Genomic DNA, 18320 nt, shown 5'->3' on the forward strand with positions numbered 1-18320 from the left:
ATTGCCAGGTATTTATCTTGACCAAGAAGCTTAATCCTGTTACCATGTGCAACATTGTCAGGTATTAACATGGGCCTAGAAGCTTAATCCCTTAACAATGTGCAACATTGCCAGGTATTAACATTGGCCTAGAAGCTTAATTCCTTAACCATGTGCAACATTGCCAGATATTAACATGGGCCTAGAAGCTTAATCCTGTAACCATGTGTGCAACATTGCCAGGTATTAACATGAGCCTAGAAGCTTATTCCCTTAACCATGTGCAACATTGCGAGGTATTATCATGGGCCTAGAAGCTTAATCCCTTAACCATGTGCAACATTGCCAGGTATTAACATGGGCCTAGAAGCTTAATCCTGTAACCATGTGCAACATTGCCAGGTATTAACATGGGCCTAGAAGAAAAATCCTGAAACTTCCTGCAGCATTGCCTGTTATTAACATTGGCCTAGAAGTTCTATGCTATACTACCCCTTGCATGACCGTATTCGATTAATACCAATCTTAAAATCCACCACTGAGGCAATGAATGTGGAATTCCAGATTTTTTACAGACTTTTTACAACCCTGAATCTGTTGCCATGTGTATATGCTTTATGCTTTATCCATTCCTTAAAAATGAATTCCTGTAATAATAATTGTAGCTCCTGTCATAAATCTGCGTAATTTTACTATTTTCTGAACAGGAGCAAAAATAGGTTAATCTAATTGATAACAATAAAATAATATGTATGTTGTTCAACACATAACTGGTATACATATCATGGCAGTATTTCCATTAGTGTAGGGACATATTTTCCCAATACTCTTATACATGTAACTGGTAAGTTCATCTGTACCATAAGATTGATTTGAAATGCAACATGATTTGTAAATATTCTAACAAAGGTATCACTGTTTCACTATCGTTTTAAGTTCTGCCATGGGTTTGGTTTCATCTGTGAGGTGTGCCGTAACCAGGATGACATTCTGTTCCCCTACCAACTGGAGACCGTCTGCATATGTCAGGGTATGGTGATCTACAACTTTCTTTACTTATTTTTTTGGTATTCTGGTAAATGACTTATTTTTATAGAAGTTTATTTTTTCCAACATCTGCTATGTAAAAGAGTTTACATATTTTGTATAGAAGGTAGAGAGAGTTGAGTAGATAAATATAATTTTTTCAGTAGGTTTAGTGTCAACATATAATTTCTAAGCAGAGCATTGATTGCAATTTTAACAACTTAGCATGATCCTAAATGGAAGTCACTTGGCAATTTATTGGCTTGAATTGAGTTGCATCAAAAATTTTGCTTAAAATAAAGACTGTGAAATAATGCCTTCAAATATCTAAGATTACTTGTGTAAAACTACTATGTCTAAAATTCTTAGTCACAATCAATCTCTTACCAAATGATCTGCCTTGACGAACAAAGAAGATATCTGCCACCACATACCAAATATAGAATTTTCAATTTTTTTATTTTTTTTATTTTGTAGATTTCCTTTTTCTCTTTTAAATCTGTGAAATATTGAATTTTCATATCTTATGGTCAAGATACGTCTTAGTATTCTTTCAAGAGGATAAATATGGTTGAATGATTTTGATTATCTTCACATGAAATGCATGGTGGCAATAATAACTGTACTACAAAGGGAAGTCAAGGCTGATTACAGTTTGACTTACAGTGTATTGTAACCATATATTGATGTGTCAATTTACAGGCTGCAAGTCCTGCTTCCACAAGTCCTGCTATGTGCCACAAAAATGTCCGAAGTGTGCCAGAATAGAGGCAAGGTGGTAAACTTGAAAATAAAGAACATATACACTTGTTTGCTTCTTTGATATATATAATGAAGATTTTATTTCATCGAGTGATTATCATAATACTTGATTCTACATATGACACTGTTTTGATGCTCACTTGGTGAAATTTTGGTCCTTGAGATGAAAAATATTCTTGTTTTAAGACTTGATTGTTGTTTTTAAGGAAAAATAGTTGAAATAGCATTAGTTTCAATGTTGGTGGCATCAGCGACACCATCAGCACGCAAAACCTTTGCCAAACTATAAAACTTTCATTGATAGGATATTGACATGAACCTTTTATGGTACATAATGTTGCAAGAGACAATAAGCATATGCAGTAATGCACATTGCTGTCCCAGTATTCATACAACATCTGGAGTAATAACTTATGCTAACTTAAATCAATTTTTTTTTTTGTAGTTTGAGTTTTTTTGTCATAAATTTGATTATTTTAAATAAAGACAATAAAGAATATTTCAAAAATTATCAAACATATTTATATTATATGATGTTTTATGAATATCATTCCTGATTTTATGTATTGCTCCGGAAAACACAGAAAGAACACATCCAGACAAGTGAAGGCATTTTCAAACAGTGCCCTTCTGTAGCTTTGAACTTATTAAAGAACTCATTTAAAAACATAACATCTGAAAAGTGTGTCAAATCTGCTGGTAAAATATTATCATTTAGATTGTGACCACGATAGTAAGACAGAGTTTCATTGTGTAAGCTAATTTTGAGATAAGGGCATATAGTCTTTAGACTAGTCAACTACATGTAGCATTTTGTAGCTGAGAAATAATTTGTTTCTTGTCTTATATAAGCTAATTAATATATTCATAAATCGAAGGACTTTATAAACAGAGCTTATCCCATACATATATCTATATACTGATATGATAATTCTGTAAATAACTATTGAAAGAGGTAATTTTAATTCAGGCGCCAGCGCCTTCAAGAGGAAAGTTCAGAGGACTTGGATGAGCCTGCAGAGAGAACAGAAAACACATGAAGACACCTGCAGAAAAAACAACTGATGACACCTGAAGACACCTGCAGAAAAAAACAAGAGATGACACCTTAAGACACCTGCAGAGAAACATCAGATGACACCTTAAGATACCTGCAGAAAAAAAACAACAGATGACACCTTAAGACACCTGCAGAAAAAAACAACAGATGACACCTAAAGACACCTGCAGAGAAAACAGACAATACCTGAAGACACCTGCACGGAAAACCGACAATGCCTGAAGACAAATGCAGAAAAAATCGTCAACACCTGCAGAGATAACAGTTGATACCTGCAGAGATAACAGTCGACACCTGCAGACACCAGCACAGAAAACAAATGTCACCCAGAGTGTACTTGACATCTCTGAGAGGGCAAACTGGTCAAAAATACCACTAATAATATAATGTTATTATTTAGGTGATTTCATATTGGTCATATTTGTCTGAGGTCAGTAGTATTGGCCTGAGCCCAAAGGGTTAGCAATAGTGCTGCTTGAAGGCAACTAACTCAGCCAATATGAAATCAACTGATTAATGAGTATTTTATTAATTAACTTTAATGAATGCTGAGACATTTTGATTAAAAACATATCTACTATACCTTATTATTGAAGCTTATTTCCCAATTTCATTGATGGTTTCTGCTTTTCTAGGCTAAAACTTTGCTGATTTTGACATGCATCCATCGCATAGACTTATGAATAAAGCCAAATGCACTGTATATTCTAAGAAAGCAAGAATTGTACTATGTTCTGTTTATTTCATAAAACGTCGGCCAAAAGTTCGAAATTGTTTTCACCTTTGCCCTCCATTTTGTTGGTTTCCAAAAATCCACTTACAGGTTGAACACAACTGTAATAATAAAGCATACAATGCGTAAAAAGTATTTAATAGGCTAGTAATTCTGAATTAATTTTGAACAAGAAACACAATTCCTAAAGAAAATAGTCTATTCCTCTTACCTCATATTTGGTAGTTGGTATTTAGTAAGAACGGCAGAAACTTGTATTAGGAGGCTTTGGTCCATATTAGGTGAGTTTTGGCATACATTGCTGTCAGTTGTAATGTATTAGTAGTATAATTGCTCCAGAATTGCCTCAAGTACGTAATGCACCAGTCTATTGTAACCAAGGCCCCCCCCCCAGGTCCGAGGGTATACCGGGGATAGCCGGAGTAAAAGGGCCGTGTTTTTACCTTTCAGGTGTCCCCGCAGTGCCGGGTAAATGCGGTGGTTTGTCTTTGCTTTGAATTTAGCGGGGAATAGGCCTTACCTAGGGTCCCTGGGGTGTGGGGGCATTTGGCGGGGATTTTACCATCTGTTCTTCCACGAAGGGCGGGATTTTAGCCGGGGTTGGCTGGACCGAAAGTCAAAGTACCCGCTATTCCCCGGACCTGGGGGGGGGGGCGTGGTTACAATTGACTGGTGCATAATAGTTAATTAATAATCCTTAGATACTTTATTAAATGTAGTTAAAAATGCCACATACTGGTTGGATCATTTTATTATCAGCATGTAGCATGCTCTGTTTAAGGCCAGTGTTTGATTATGGCTTTACTCTGTAAAGGTACGCATGGCGATGAGAGGAAGTGTATCAAAGTAGATGTACAAATGACCAAATGAATAGGAAATGTAAATTGAATCCGCATTATTATGAAAACTGAAGGTAAAAGACAGTATTATATATTTGTTGATCAATTTCCATTCATTTTGAAGGGTTATGACGAGTTGTTTTAAGTGATCTCTGTGTTCTTAAAATATTCAACATGGGATTATCCAATCCCATATTTCCAGAGTTAGTGCTTAAAAGTGTTATAATTGATTTGTATTCAGAGATATATGTATCTGTTGATTGGAATGCCTGTGATAATGTGCTATATTATTATGCCTGTTTTCAATACACTAGCTATCAAGTGCTTCAAAGTACTGAAAACCAAATATTTTTATTTTTATAAATTTATATCATTTAGTCTGTAAAATGTTGATACTTCGTTAGTGACCTTTATAGAGTGCTTAAAACCATGGTGCCATTAATTATGCGAGTCTTTCATTAGTCAGCAACAGACAGATAATTATTTGATAATCATGTAAAATATTGTTATGTTTAAAATTTGCAATAAAATAATGACCACAATTGGTATTCACTATTGTTTAAATTACTCTTTCATGTGTTGTTTTTGCTGTTATTTTGAAGAGGAATGTGACAAATGCCCTCCAAAGGCCTCGTTGGACAGATAGCCATTAATATTTGGGCCTGTTCTGGACAGATATCCTTATGTAACATATTTTCATGATGGAGCCATCCTACCTTTCCATAAGGTTTGTATATGTTGATTTGTTACATTTTTAAAGGACAAGATATTACCATGGAAATGGATGTCAACTCATCTCTTGGCTTTAGCGTTCTTCAGTTACTGAATTGGAAAGATTTTCAGCTAGAGGTCACAACAGGCTTGACCTGCGACTCACTGACCTCAAATCACTATGGTTCATCATTCTGCTGGTATTTACCAAATGGCCTACTTAGATTGATCTCTGGGCCTAGGCGTTCTTCAGTTATAAATCGGAAGTGTATTTTAAGGTAGCAGTCAGCAAAACCTTAGACCCACTAACCACTTAATTATTAGTGTTCATCTACTGGTTAATTACCAACCTGCCTACCACAGTGAGGTCTGGGCCTATTCTTCAGTTATTGATTGTAAGAGAGGTCACCACAACCTTGACCTTTGGGCAACTGTCTTCAAAATTAATTGGATTCAACTGCTGGTCATTACCAACCTGCTTACCAAGTTTAAGGTCTCTGGACCTAAGCATTCTTCAGTTATTGACTTTGGTAACTAATTTTTAGCTGGAGGTCACCAGAACCTTGTCATTTGACCACAATAGGGTTCATCTGCTGAAGAAGAGAAATGAAACCAAAAACAGTGTATCAAGTGTGCAACTACTGCTGTTAAGGATATATTTCCAATAATGAAATACTTTATGATAAGTCACTTTTGATAGTCACTAATGTTGACATTTCAATTTATTTTTAATTAGAACCAATCATCGGAACAACACTAGCAGACATCCACATTACCACAGTGCACTAACACTAATTGTCCTTTAAGAAGAGTGTAATACAATTATAATACATGTACATGCTTATGTAAATAAGTATGCTAATGATGAAAAGCTGAATGTTTATAATGTTTATTTGGTGTTATTCAAAGAATTCATATATACAAATATAACATCATAACATGCATCAATGGAGTGAAAACAATGAAAATGTTCCTTAAATATTAATCATATCACAAAAGCTTATAGGGTGAATTGAATCATTTGTAGTGCACAGGGCAAGAAATACATGCTACACAGGATATGGGGTAAAAGGGGACAGCTTCCTTTGGCTAACTGAACATGCAGTTGAACATCCAGTAACTCTCGCTGCAAACTGAATATTGAGTTGCTCTCTACAAATTGAAGATTGAGTAGCTCTCTACACATTTAATATTGAGTATCTCTACTCATTGAACAATTGGAAGCTCTCTACACATTAAACATAGAATAGCTCGCTACACCCTTTATGCAGGATAGCTCTCTACACATGAAACATAGAATAGCTCGCTACACCCTTTATGCTGGGTAGCTCTCTACACATGAAACATAGAATAGCTCGCTACACCCTTTATGCTGGGTAGCTCTCTACATATTAAACATAGAATAGCTCGCTACACCCTTTATGCTGGGTAGCTCTCTACATATTAAACATAGAATAGCTCGCTACACCCTTTATGCTGGGTAGCTCTCTACACATTGAACATTGCGTAGCTTAACACATTCATTCTTCTATCTTTGTAAATTGTATTTATTCTTAAAACTTTTGAAACAAATATTTAGTTAACAACAAGAATCATTAAAACTTAAATGTACAGTTGAAAAGTACAATCAATGTTAACCAATCTTGAGGTTAACATGTAATTTGTATAAAGAAGTGTTAACATAAATCATAATATGGTAAGACAAATAATTATTATGCGATCAACAAACAGGTATTTATATGAAAACATATGAAAAACAGTAATCAAATAGCACAAAAGTATATTTCAGAACTTTTTCTTTAAAATCAGCAGTTAGCTGCTTTTTAACCAGGTAATTTGATTAACAGGGGCTGAGCCAGTAGACATTATATTATTTCAAACACTAAGCTGATTAATGTTGGTAATTTGCATTCATCAAGGGCATGGCTGGGCCAATGTGGATTTTACACATCAACTACTGAGTCAATGGCTGATGCCTCCTTGCCTTCAAGTGTTTCACCAGTTCTGCATTATTTGGTAATTTATCATTCATTTAACAGCTAATGTCACTTACATGGATTATTCTGATTTGCTTGCTATGCCCCTTGTTCATCAAATAAAATGGAACATGCGAATATGCCACATTTAACCATATCTATTTGATAAATGAATGCTTTCAAACAATAAGAGCAAAATTGAAGAATATGCACTAAGATAAATACATGCATCTTAAAATTTGTGACTCAAATATACAGGAAACAGCTGTGTTGGTACTCGGTGCTCAGTATACAGTACTATGTAAGTTAGAGCATGTCATTTTAAACCAATAATAGCACTGCCAGTAGACGAAGGACACTCAGTCACATGACTCAAAATACAATACAAGCATTTATACCAAACATTTGACAAATACCACAGTTGCGACAATGGTCAATGCTGACGAAAATCGTCATTTTGTTTTCAAAGGACAAGCAATAGAAATCACAGTTCATTAAGTCTGAGAAATAATCAGTTATACAATATACATGTACATGCACATACTTAATATAATAAACACGCTGTTTTAATGAGGATGTGACTGGAATGAGACCAGGAAATATCCAGGTATGTATGGCGTTTTCTCCCACAAGTTGAGTGTTTGAAAGTACAAATATTGCAACCCGGTCACTTTTTCCCCGTACAGCTCTGCCACTTGAATCCTCCACATGCGGCCGTTACGATGAAATACAGGATAACCTGAAGAAAATAAATACGAGAAATGAGGAAAACAGAAAACAATCAGTACAGTATAATTTATGGACTCTTGTGCAATTCTATAAATATATATCAATACTGTATTTTGTTATTTCTCTATTAAAATAAGTTGATCAAGTTGGTGGTCAATATTTTTGTTTTCTTTAAATATGCTTTTTAATTTCAGACACAGTTTCCTTTGAAATCAATGAAAATTCAAATGAGTTTGAAAATTTTACACAATTGCAAGACAGAATTTAAGAATAAAGAAGTCATACAACAAGGAAGTCATACCATATTTGGAGAAATATGATATAGATATGTTTCATAGATACCGATAGTAATGACATTACCGAAAATAAAGATCATATTATAAAAGTTAAGTCCTTAACATGTTAAATCATTCACAATAGTCTGAAAATAGTACATGTTGTTTTTAATCTAAATGTAAGTCAAATAACATTGACAACATTTAGTTTAAAAAAAAATAGTTTATATAGTTTCTAACATACATGTGTTCATCTGTTACATTTCGTTAGCATTTACTTACAATAACAACAACAACAATAATGATTGTAATCTTCATATTTTTCCACCACATGGATCTTGCCAAGTTCCTGCTCGTCTTCTTGAATGTAACAGCCTGAAAATGAAACATACAGTTTATACTCGTCATGTTGGAAAATAGCCCTTGGAACATTTCGTTTCTTGTTATCATATACCCCACCTTTCTTGTATCTATTCTTGTATCTTGTACACTTATTATTAAATATTAGAACCAGACATAAGATCACTTAATATGACTGTGTTCTGTTAAAAGTTCTGGTTTGTGTTCTTAAAAATTAAGATGTTGCAAATATACATGTTAATTGTGTAATCCTTTTATCATTATTGTCAGAGCAAAATACTAAATAAAACCACCAGTAGCTCTAAAAGAAGTAACTCCATATGAACTTGTTTAGATGAAAGCTGATATAATTCACCCTCGAGTGCATTTTTTTGGGTAGAAACCAGTACTAGTGTCTATTTTGAAAGCTCATGAGAAAGTACCCCTGGTGGGGTTTGAACCTATGACTTCTTGGGTAACAGGCAAACACCTTCCCCACTTGTTGCGCTCACACCAACACTTACATTTAAACTAAGGTCCTCTGTTTTATCCACCAACAACTCAAGGCGCTCTCCGCGGTCAGCAATCTGATCTGTGTATGGAAAACATTACATATCATTGTTCAATAGATATAGTTGTAAAATTTACCAGGATCAATATACCAGTTATAATATCAATATGCATGCCCTATTTCAGCTTTGACATTTAGCTGCAATTCAGTAAAGGTTTTTTTATCCAGAAAAATAAAGTGTGCATAGAGTTGTTTCGGATTTTGAAAATTGTGTTAACTTAGATACTAGTACTACTTGTACTAGTATCTTAAAGCAGAGTTGGAGATGAATGTCCATCAATTTTGATAGGCATATGTCGACACCATTGCCATGACAATACCACATTGACAATGTTTGCTTTAAAATAAGTCAACAACAAAAAAACCCAAACATAGTTGATATTTGTCATGGGTCGAAGCCAAGGCCCCAAACCAAGTATAGTGAAAAGTCCTTATGAAGATCCTATGCTGTGTGAAGAAAATTAAGTATTTAAAATAGTAAATAGATTTTTACAATTCAGGGACAAAGGCACATGCCACACTTAACCACTACACCTACCGATGTTTCTGACCATGATGCCTTTCAACTCATCAACCTGACCCTGAACTGCCTGCACTTTATCTGCTGATGCCCCTGCACTAGGCTCTGTAGATAACCGCTGAAATAAGGAAGTAAAAAGATAAATAAGGAAGTAAAAAGATAAGTCTCCATCAAATTAAACATGTTTGATGGACTGACCAAACAGCCATTAACTTTGCTTAAAGAAAAGATATACTGGCTAAATTATATTCTTGTTATTTTGGCATCCCTTAATTTTTTTTTTCAAATCTTGTTCCACTTTGGTACTTGTAAACATGAAAGATTTTGAGTCTCTGATTATCACTGTTAAACAGAACTCAATCTCATTTTTCAGAATTTGTAAAACTGCTATCGTGAAAACAGGCAGTCATTCGGCAACTTGCAAGCAGTGGAGGGTGTTCAGACCTATTCCTTCTACCGGTATTTTCAGATAAAATATACTGACAATGGATCATAACCTAAATAAGTGAAGGACTTGAGCACCATTGCCAGTCCCATAGACAGATTATGCACAAACAAATAATTGCCATGTGTTAAAATTTTTGTACGTTGTAAAAATTGCAATGAGAGATGAAAGGTAATTTGATAAGGTGTGAAAAACTGATTTTCACTGTTTATGCATGACCGCTATTCCAATGTTGCTTGTTTAGAAAATGTGTTTCTTTGTAAAAAATTAACTTGTTATTAATTCACTGTTTTTTTCTTTCTTTCTACATTATCACATTAAGTATACAAAAGCCTTTGAATATAGGAGCAATTTCAACAACACAATATGTAATCGGAGCAAAAGTAAGCAATCGGTATGAAAACTTCAAACTATAAAAATACATAATGTCATTGTAAGACTTTTCATAACAAACTAAAGGGGAATTTGGGTCATTCAAAACATCAGATCACTCAAGATTTGACCTCCGGCTCCAGAGTCCACAAGGGATTGCAGTTTTACTGTAATAGCATTATTGAAAATTGACTAATTTTAGGATCCCTAAAAAAGTCTACAAAAAGTAAAGTGTGTATACCATCTGTGTGGCCATTGTGCGACTAAACTCTGAATTCATGGCATACGGCAGGGCAGTCTGCGCTCGAACACCATACTGCATCTGGAACCTGGAATGGAGATGAGATTTTACAACTGCTGATATTAAAATATGAAATATCCATGAGTCAATGTCAACAACTGAAATTACTCCATTGTATTGAACATGATGCTAACCAGAGCTTTGCTCCCTGGTCACTTGTTGGAGGTTGTTTGTCAGAGGTGTTCAAAGTAATTCATTGAATTATACAACCATGTGCTGCTAATTATTGATGCAATATATTTCCTTGATAAGTTGAATGATAAATCATGCTTATTTTAAGGGCATACATACATACATGCCATATCCCCCAGCAAAAAAAACGGAATTTCGATCCATCCCCCGGTGGTCTCCCGGCGGGAGGTAAAAATCCCCCGCAATTTTTAGAGATTTTGCATCAGGCAATAATGACAAAGTGAAACCACAGTATGTGAGTGAAACTGAATGTAAAGAAACTACTCCTCAAGGGTGAAATTACTGTTTAAAAAAGGTTTGATAAATGCCAAAAGGAAACCTTAACAACAAGTGATCAATTAATTTGAAGTAATGATCAAAGGCAAAGAAATATTACTATTTTGGAAAAGGAAGAAATTAATAATATTCATTACATTCTCTTAGTGTCTGAACGTCATCATAGCTGATAGTATTAAGCAGAATTTTTTAAAAAACTTTGGAGAAAGGTAAATTTAATTTACAGTATTACAGTATGACATGACAGTGTATCATAAGAATATGATAAATCATGACATAAAATAATTCTGTATGATGAAAAAGTTAGAGGTTTTCATAGCAAAATATATGTGAATACATTTTTTCGTACTTCCATCTAAAAATACTTTGAAATTTCACCAACTTAAACCTGCTAAAAAAATCCCCCTGAATACTACCAAAATCCCCCTAAATTTCAGCCTTTCTGAACAAATCCCCCTGAATGGTCTCCAGAAAATATGGCATGTATGGTTATATGATGAATTGGTGTTAGAAATTGAGCTGCAAATCACATGAACCAAATGTTTTTTAACATACAATCTATCACCAAAATTTCATAAATTACTAGATTGCTTTTTTGAAAAAGCGCTTGTCTCCCCCAGTGTGTGATCGTAGGTGAGAAGTATTCAATGATGGACATGACATTTGTACTTTTGGACTGGAGACAAACAAACATAACAAGAGCTGTCACAGAGACAGCGCGCTCGACTATTCCGCCGCTTTTCAATTTAAGGATTGAAACGTTTTGGCAAAACATGCATGGATCACTGTTAGATTAGATTTCAATGCAATACATGGTGTGCTGAGATTAACATAAATGTGGTTACATGCAAAATTTTAATGAGAATTTCTAAGTCTAATAATAAAGGGCCATTATTTGCAAAAAACAGTTATCTAACTTGGTTATTCAATTAAGTTGGGTGGTTGAATACTATGTATAAAGTCTCAATGCAATACATCAAATAGTTGCTGAGATATTATCCTATGTGTGCTAACATGCAAGACCTTAACCAGAATTTCTAAGTCGCATAATAAAGGGGCAAAAATCATATATTTTAAAAGATAGAGTTATCTTACTTGATTAAATAAGAACGTTAAATAGATAGGAGCCTGTGTGTAAAGTTTCAATGCAATACATGATGTATTTGCTGAGGTATTGCCTTAAAAGTGGTTACACGCAAAACCTTAACCAAAATTTCTATGTGGAATAAAAAAGGACCATTATTTTAATTAATGCAAACTGGAGTTTTTTTTTTATCTTACTTGGTTATTTAATTAGATTGGATGGTTGAGTACTATTGTATAAAGTCTCAATGTAATCCATCAAGTAATTGCTGAGATATTAACCTATGTGTGCTTACATGCAAAACCTTAACCAGAATGTCTAAGTCAAATAATAAAGGCCCATAATTTGCATTCTATTCAAAAAAGTGTTATCTAGGAATACATATCTAATGTTTCAATGCAATACATGATATATTTGCTGAGATATTGACTTAAATGTGGTTACATGCAAAATCTTAACCAGAATTTCTAAGTCGAATAATAAAGGGCAATTATTTTGCATTAAATGCAAACTAGAGTTATCTAACTTGGTTAATTAAGTAGGTTGGATGGTTTACTACCATTGTATAAAGTCACAATACAATACCTCAAGTAGTTGCTGAGATATTAGCCTATGTGTGCTTACACTCAAAACCTTAACCAGAATTTCTAAGTCGAATAAAAAAGGCCTATTATTTGCATCATATTCAAATAATTGTTATCTAACTTCATTTATTTAGTATCTTAGATAGTATGGAATACATATCCAAAGTTTCAATGCAATAACTGATGTATTTACTGAGATAATGACTTAAAGGTGCTTACATGCAAAACCTTAACCAAGGTGTGACGCCAACGCCGACGCCACCGCCGACGCCAGGTTGAGTAGTATAGCTCTCCTTATTCTTCGAATAGTCGAGCTAAAAATCATCAACAGGTCATGACCAACCTGCATACCAAATATGAAGTTCGTGAGTCCAAGTTTGAAGTCACTGGGTCCAAGCGTTCTTTAGTTAATGAGCGGTTACTTGAAGAAGTGTGACATTCAAACCAAATTGATTTTCATCTGAAGGTCACTGTGGCCTTGACCTACTGACCTTAAAATCAATAGGGGTCATCTACTAATCAAGACCAACTAGCATACCAAGTATGAAGCTAGTTCCTGGGCCCAAGCATTCTAAAGTTATTCAGCAGAAATTGTTATTTTACCTAAAAAATCACCTTGACCTTCGACCAAATGGCCTGTAAATCAATAGGGGTCATGACCAACTTGCATACCAAGTATGAATTTCCTGGGTGCAAGCGTTCTTTAGTTACTGAGCAGTAACCGTTCCTTCACCTCAAGGTCACAGCGACCTTGACCTTTGACCAACTGATATCAAAATCAATAGGGCTCATCTGCTAGTCATGACCAACTAGCATACCAAGTATGAAATTCCTGGGTGCAAGCGTTCTTTAGTTATTGAGCAGAAACCGCTTCTTCACCTTGACCTTTGACCTACTGATCTAAAAATCAATAGGACTCATCAACTAGTCATGACCAACTAGCATACCAAGTATGAAGTTCCTGGGTACAAGCGTTCTTTAGTTATTGAGCAGAAACCATTTTTAAGCTTAAAGGGACTGCACTCCATATGATAAAACAGCGATAAAAAAAGAAAATTGTAGAAAACTGACATAAACTTGGTATCGATGTGTACAATGCATTGGAACTTACTAACTGAAGTACCACATAGCTTACAATTAATTTATTTTTTTGAGTTTTTTCGTATTTTTCCATTAAAAAATATAACTAGGCATGTCTACCTAGTAGAATTCATTCCTTATGCATGATTGGCTAGTCCATGTTATCATGTGGTTGACGATGTTAGGTATATAGCTTAAATATTCCAACTGTTTAGAGTTAGCCTTCGTAGCACAGTGGATACAGCACTGGACTGCAATTTTGGCGACACCGGTTTGAACCCGGTCTCCGATGCATTTTTTTTTTTACATTTGGTATGTTTTTTTACAATTATGATATCAAAGAGTAAAACATTTTATTAGATAATTTTGATGCCAATCTGGTGAACAGTCCCTTTAAGGTCACCGCCAACATATGGTTTTTTACCTGAAGGTAACCGATACCTTGACCTTTGACCTCAAAATCAATAAGTGTCATCTACTAGTCATGATCAACTAGCATACCAAGTATGAAGTTCCTGGACCCAAAGGATCTTTAGTTATTGAGCGAAAACCATTTTTTTCACCTCAAGTTTACCGCGACCTTGACCTTTGACCTACTGCTCACAAAATCAATAGAGATCATCTACTTGTCATGACCAACCACCATTCCAAGTATGAAGTTCCTGGGTCTAAGCGTTCTATAGTTATTGAGCGGAAACAAAGTGTGACGTACAGACTGACAGACTGACGGACAGGGCAAGAACAATATGTCTCCCCATGAATGGGGGAGACATAAATAGCAAATGAAGATTGAACACTATTGATGGACATTAAGCTAGTGCTGCTATTTTTTTAATTTGGGTTTTTAGAATAATTTGATAAAAAGATTTGATGATAAAAACATTTAAAGGACTTACTTTCTTTTGATTTCTGACAGGAAGGAGAATGCTTTTGCCCTTTCATAATCCTGAAGTGCAAACCAATAACAGACATTGATCAAAACGTAACAAGATTTCACTGTAAATAAATATTCCATTCATGTACAGCATATGAAAAGATGCATTCTTAGATTAGTATTCATTTATTATTTGAAAATTTGAAGGGTCCAAGTCTTATAAAGGGTCCAAGTCTTATAAAAAAACCCACAAATATTGAATGCTGAAAAGGTACATGTACGTAACATGGACAAACTGCCATATTTACAATAATTTTTTTTGCCCTTAAATCATGTAAGCAAAAACGGATGGCAAATAAATTCAATCAATCCCTTGTGATGTTGCTTATTTTTGTTTTTATTTATAACAAGTTAGAAATACTTACATCATCTGTTATACACAGATATATAATTCTCTCCTCACAAATGTAGTGGAACAAGTAGCTGAAAAGAAAAGTAAATCGTTTTCTAATATATTATGAAACATTATTCCACAAGGTATTATTTTATTCCCAAACTAGAACACCATAGGATCCATAGGACACGGATGCCCCCACTTCGGTTTTTTGTCACAGAAAATAAGCCATAATGATTTTTGAAGTATTTTTGGCAAAAAAGGGCCGTAACTCCTAAATGACTAAAGCGATTTCCATGACTATCGAACTTGATCAAGATATTATGGTCACAAACATGTGTTTAAAGTTTGGTGAGGATTGGACAAACAGTTTTCAAGAATTAGATCGGAAACAATCTTCGGGACATATTTTTCAAGTCTTTTTTTGCAAATAAAGGGCCGTAACTCCTAAATGACAAAAGCGATTTCCATGGCTAAGGAACTTGATCAAGATATTATGGTCACAAACATGTGTTTAAAGTTTGGTGAGGATTGGACAAACGGTTTTCAAGAATTAGATCGGAAACAATCTTCGGGACGTACGTACGTACAGACAGACAGACGTACGTACGGACAAGGGCAACCCTATATGCCGCCACTTTGTGGGGGCACAAAAATATATGGTTAATTAATTACAACTGAAGAATGTCCAGTTGTAATTAATTAACCATATATTTTTACGTCACATATTTAGTGTTAAAATGTGCATGGGTGAAAGTTTGAATTTTTCAAAATACTGAACATAGGGTGTTTACATAGGGAAATGCCATTTTTACAATACATTATATAGGATAAATATTTTTCAAAATACTGAATTCAGTATCAATACTGAAAACTTCCACCCATGCATGTATATAATTTAGTTCAATACATGCAAAAGCTACAAAACATTTTTCATTTTTCATATATTTTTTGGTCACATATTTGGTGTAAAAATGTATATAATTTAGTTCAATACATGCAAAAGCTACAAAACATTTATATAAAATCACCCCAATAGCTCTGTGAGAGAGCATCTGATTCTGGGGCAGGAGGTCTCAGGTTCAACCAGATTGTGCCATGCCAGAGACGGCATTATACCATAGACTGCAACATGCCATAGCGGGTAGTGGTTAAAGCTGAATTACATCGGGCATGTTACAGAACCAATAGGTCTAATGAGTAATCTGATCAAATAAGAGCTAGTTAAATCACCCAATTCACTTGTATCTAAGTTCTAACACTAGCACTTTTGCTCAGCAGTGTCTTCAGCAACATACCCTTTGGATATGTACATGATACTTTCAACGACTATCCTAGATCGCAAGGCTCTGAATGATATACTTAAAAGTTCCTGCTTACCTGCCATGTGAATATGTCAGCTTTGAGTTATCTGGCGGGATTTTGGCCAGGATCTGCTCTGTGACTTCTGTGAAGTTACCAGCACAGCCTGCATACTTGGCGAGTACAGTTGTACCTCGTGCTACAGTACAAAACAGGATCGGCATTCTGGAAAATGAATGTACATATAAACATTACAAGTAAATAATTTTAAACCTTAAACTAAACTTTGTTATCAATATAATTAAGGGTGTTCCTTAGGATTTTTCAGGGGGTGATCCTATTACCCTAATGGTTGGCAAACTGTGAGTCTCTATTAATTATATATATATGATTCCAATATAATGGTTTACTAGATAAATACTATTTTGGGAGTCCTAAGGATGCATTGTATTGACTAATTTCAAAATGAGAGTCCCTAGCTTTAAAATTGCATCAATGACTCAGGCGATCAATTTTTTTCTGTTTCCTTAAATATATCCATTTTTCTCCATATAAATGGAAAATATATGAAAATACATAAGCCCTCAGACAGCCTTACCAGCTTTATTCGAAGATATTTAAACTTCTCTTTCAATTATAACAAACATGAACTTATCAATTTCTCAATCATTTTGTCCATCCGGGAAATGGCCAGTGATTCATTCCCTATGAACAAGATTTTGACTGATCAGGTAAGACTGCCATCTCAATGAGTTTTGGACAAATTTAACATATATTTGATTTTAATGATCCATGATTCCAGCTTGAGTTGGATAATTAAGAGAACAGAATTGTATCTGTCTATACCAGGTCACAATATGCCAACCGACCACCCCCATCTCTCATAAAATAAAAAAAAATGTGATAATGTCTTACTACTAAATACAGAAGATGAAATGGAAAATAGGTCAAGCAGCAAATTTAATGGCTTATTACTGTACAAAATACAGAAGATGAAATGGAACATTGGTCATGGACCTATAAACCATGGATTGGCAACTCTCATCTGTGTTAATGCGATAATCTCAAACTCACGCGTGCAGCGGGATTTCTTCCGAGATCTTAACGTGCTGTCATTTTCGAGACGCCCGACATCGGCCGAATATATACATGTAGGAAAACATTAATTAAAATTGACTCAAATACGCGGTACTTTCATTTGAGTTGATAATAGTCCAATTGAATCTGATTAAAATCACAGTTATTAATTATAATTAAATCTATAACGAACAAGGCATTATTAGCAGAGTTGGCGGAAATAATCGAAGATCGCCGTTAATCACCGATCGGAGATTCGGCGGAATTTTTTTTATATTTGCTGAGCGCGCGCTAAGGATTGTGGGTAAATTATTATTTCTTATCGTTTCATCGATATGGCGCAGTTGCCAATTCATGGTTTATAGGTCCGTTCATTGGTCAAGCAACAAATTTACTTTCTATCTAGTCATGTCTAATTACCGTAAAAAGAAGTTTGAACATGCAATTATGGTCATCATCGATCTGGTTGAAATATTAAAAATATATTAAATTTAAAATGAAACAGTTCTGCATTTAAAAAACAAAAGTACATTTTGTTATCACCCAACTTGACAAGTCAAAAAAGCAAAACTCAAACCTGTCACCATATGTGTTGACATAAGTTCTATCAAATAGCCTCCAGAAAAGTATGATTATTTGTGTAAAAAATACGTTTCTAAGAATACCTGATCCGGAATAGGTGATATTAGCAGCAGACTTTTATATTGTGTTTCTTTCGGTGTTTACATAGGAAATAAGTCAAACCCACATGACCTGAATGGTTTACAAACATTAAGTAATTTTTGGTAAAATGTTTCGTTTTACAAAATACTCTAAACC

General features: G+C 34.5%; 2 protein-coding genes across 2 annotated transcripts in view; one reads left to right on the forward strand and one right to left on the reverse strand.

Moving 5' to 3' along the window:
• The window catches only part of LOC128228611 (run domain Beclin-1-interacting and cysteine-rich domain-containing protein-like), a 28734-nt gene extending 23793 nt beyond the window's left edge, over positions 1-4941 (forward strand). Inside the window, exons 20-22 of the mRNA XM_052940018.1 lie at positions 916-1009; positions 1708-1780; positions 2738-4941. Coding sequence (XP_052795978.1) covers positions 916-1009; positions 1708-1780; positions 2738-2807 — 237 coding nt within the window. The 3' untranslated portion in view covers positions 2808-4941. The remainder of the gene's footprint in view (positions 1-915; positions 1010-1707; positions 1781-2737) is intronic.
• A 1042-nt stretch (positions 4942-5983) lies between these two features.
• On the reverse strand, positions 5984-18316 carry LOC128227824 (vesicle-associated membrane protein 7-like). Its single transcript, XM_052938696.1, has 9 exons — positions 18167-18316; positions 16503-16649; positions 15154-15211; positions 14751-14800; positions 10579-10666; positions 9539-9638; positions 8954-9021; positions 8373-8465; positions 5984-7825 (listed from the first exon to the last, which is right to left on the reverse strand). Exons 2-9 carry the CDS (start codon positions 16646-16648, stop codon positions 7754-7756), a joined length of 675 nt encoding a protein of 224 aa, XP_052794656.1. The 5' UTR covers position 16649; positions 18167-18316; the 3' UTR covers positions 5984-7753.
• Positions 18317-18320: the final 4 nt, after the last annotated feature.

The sequence above is a fragment of the Mya arenaria genome, chromosome 3, assembly GCF_026914265.1.
Source record: "Mya arenaria isolate MELC-2E11 chromosome 3, ASM2691426v1".
Lineage (NCBI taxonomy): Eukaryota > Metazoa > Mollusca > Bivalvia > Myida > Myidae > Mya > Mya arenaria.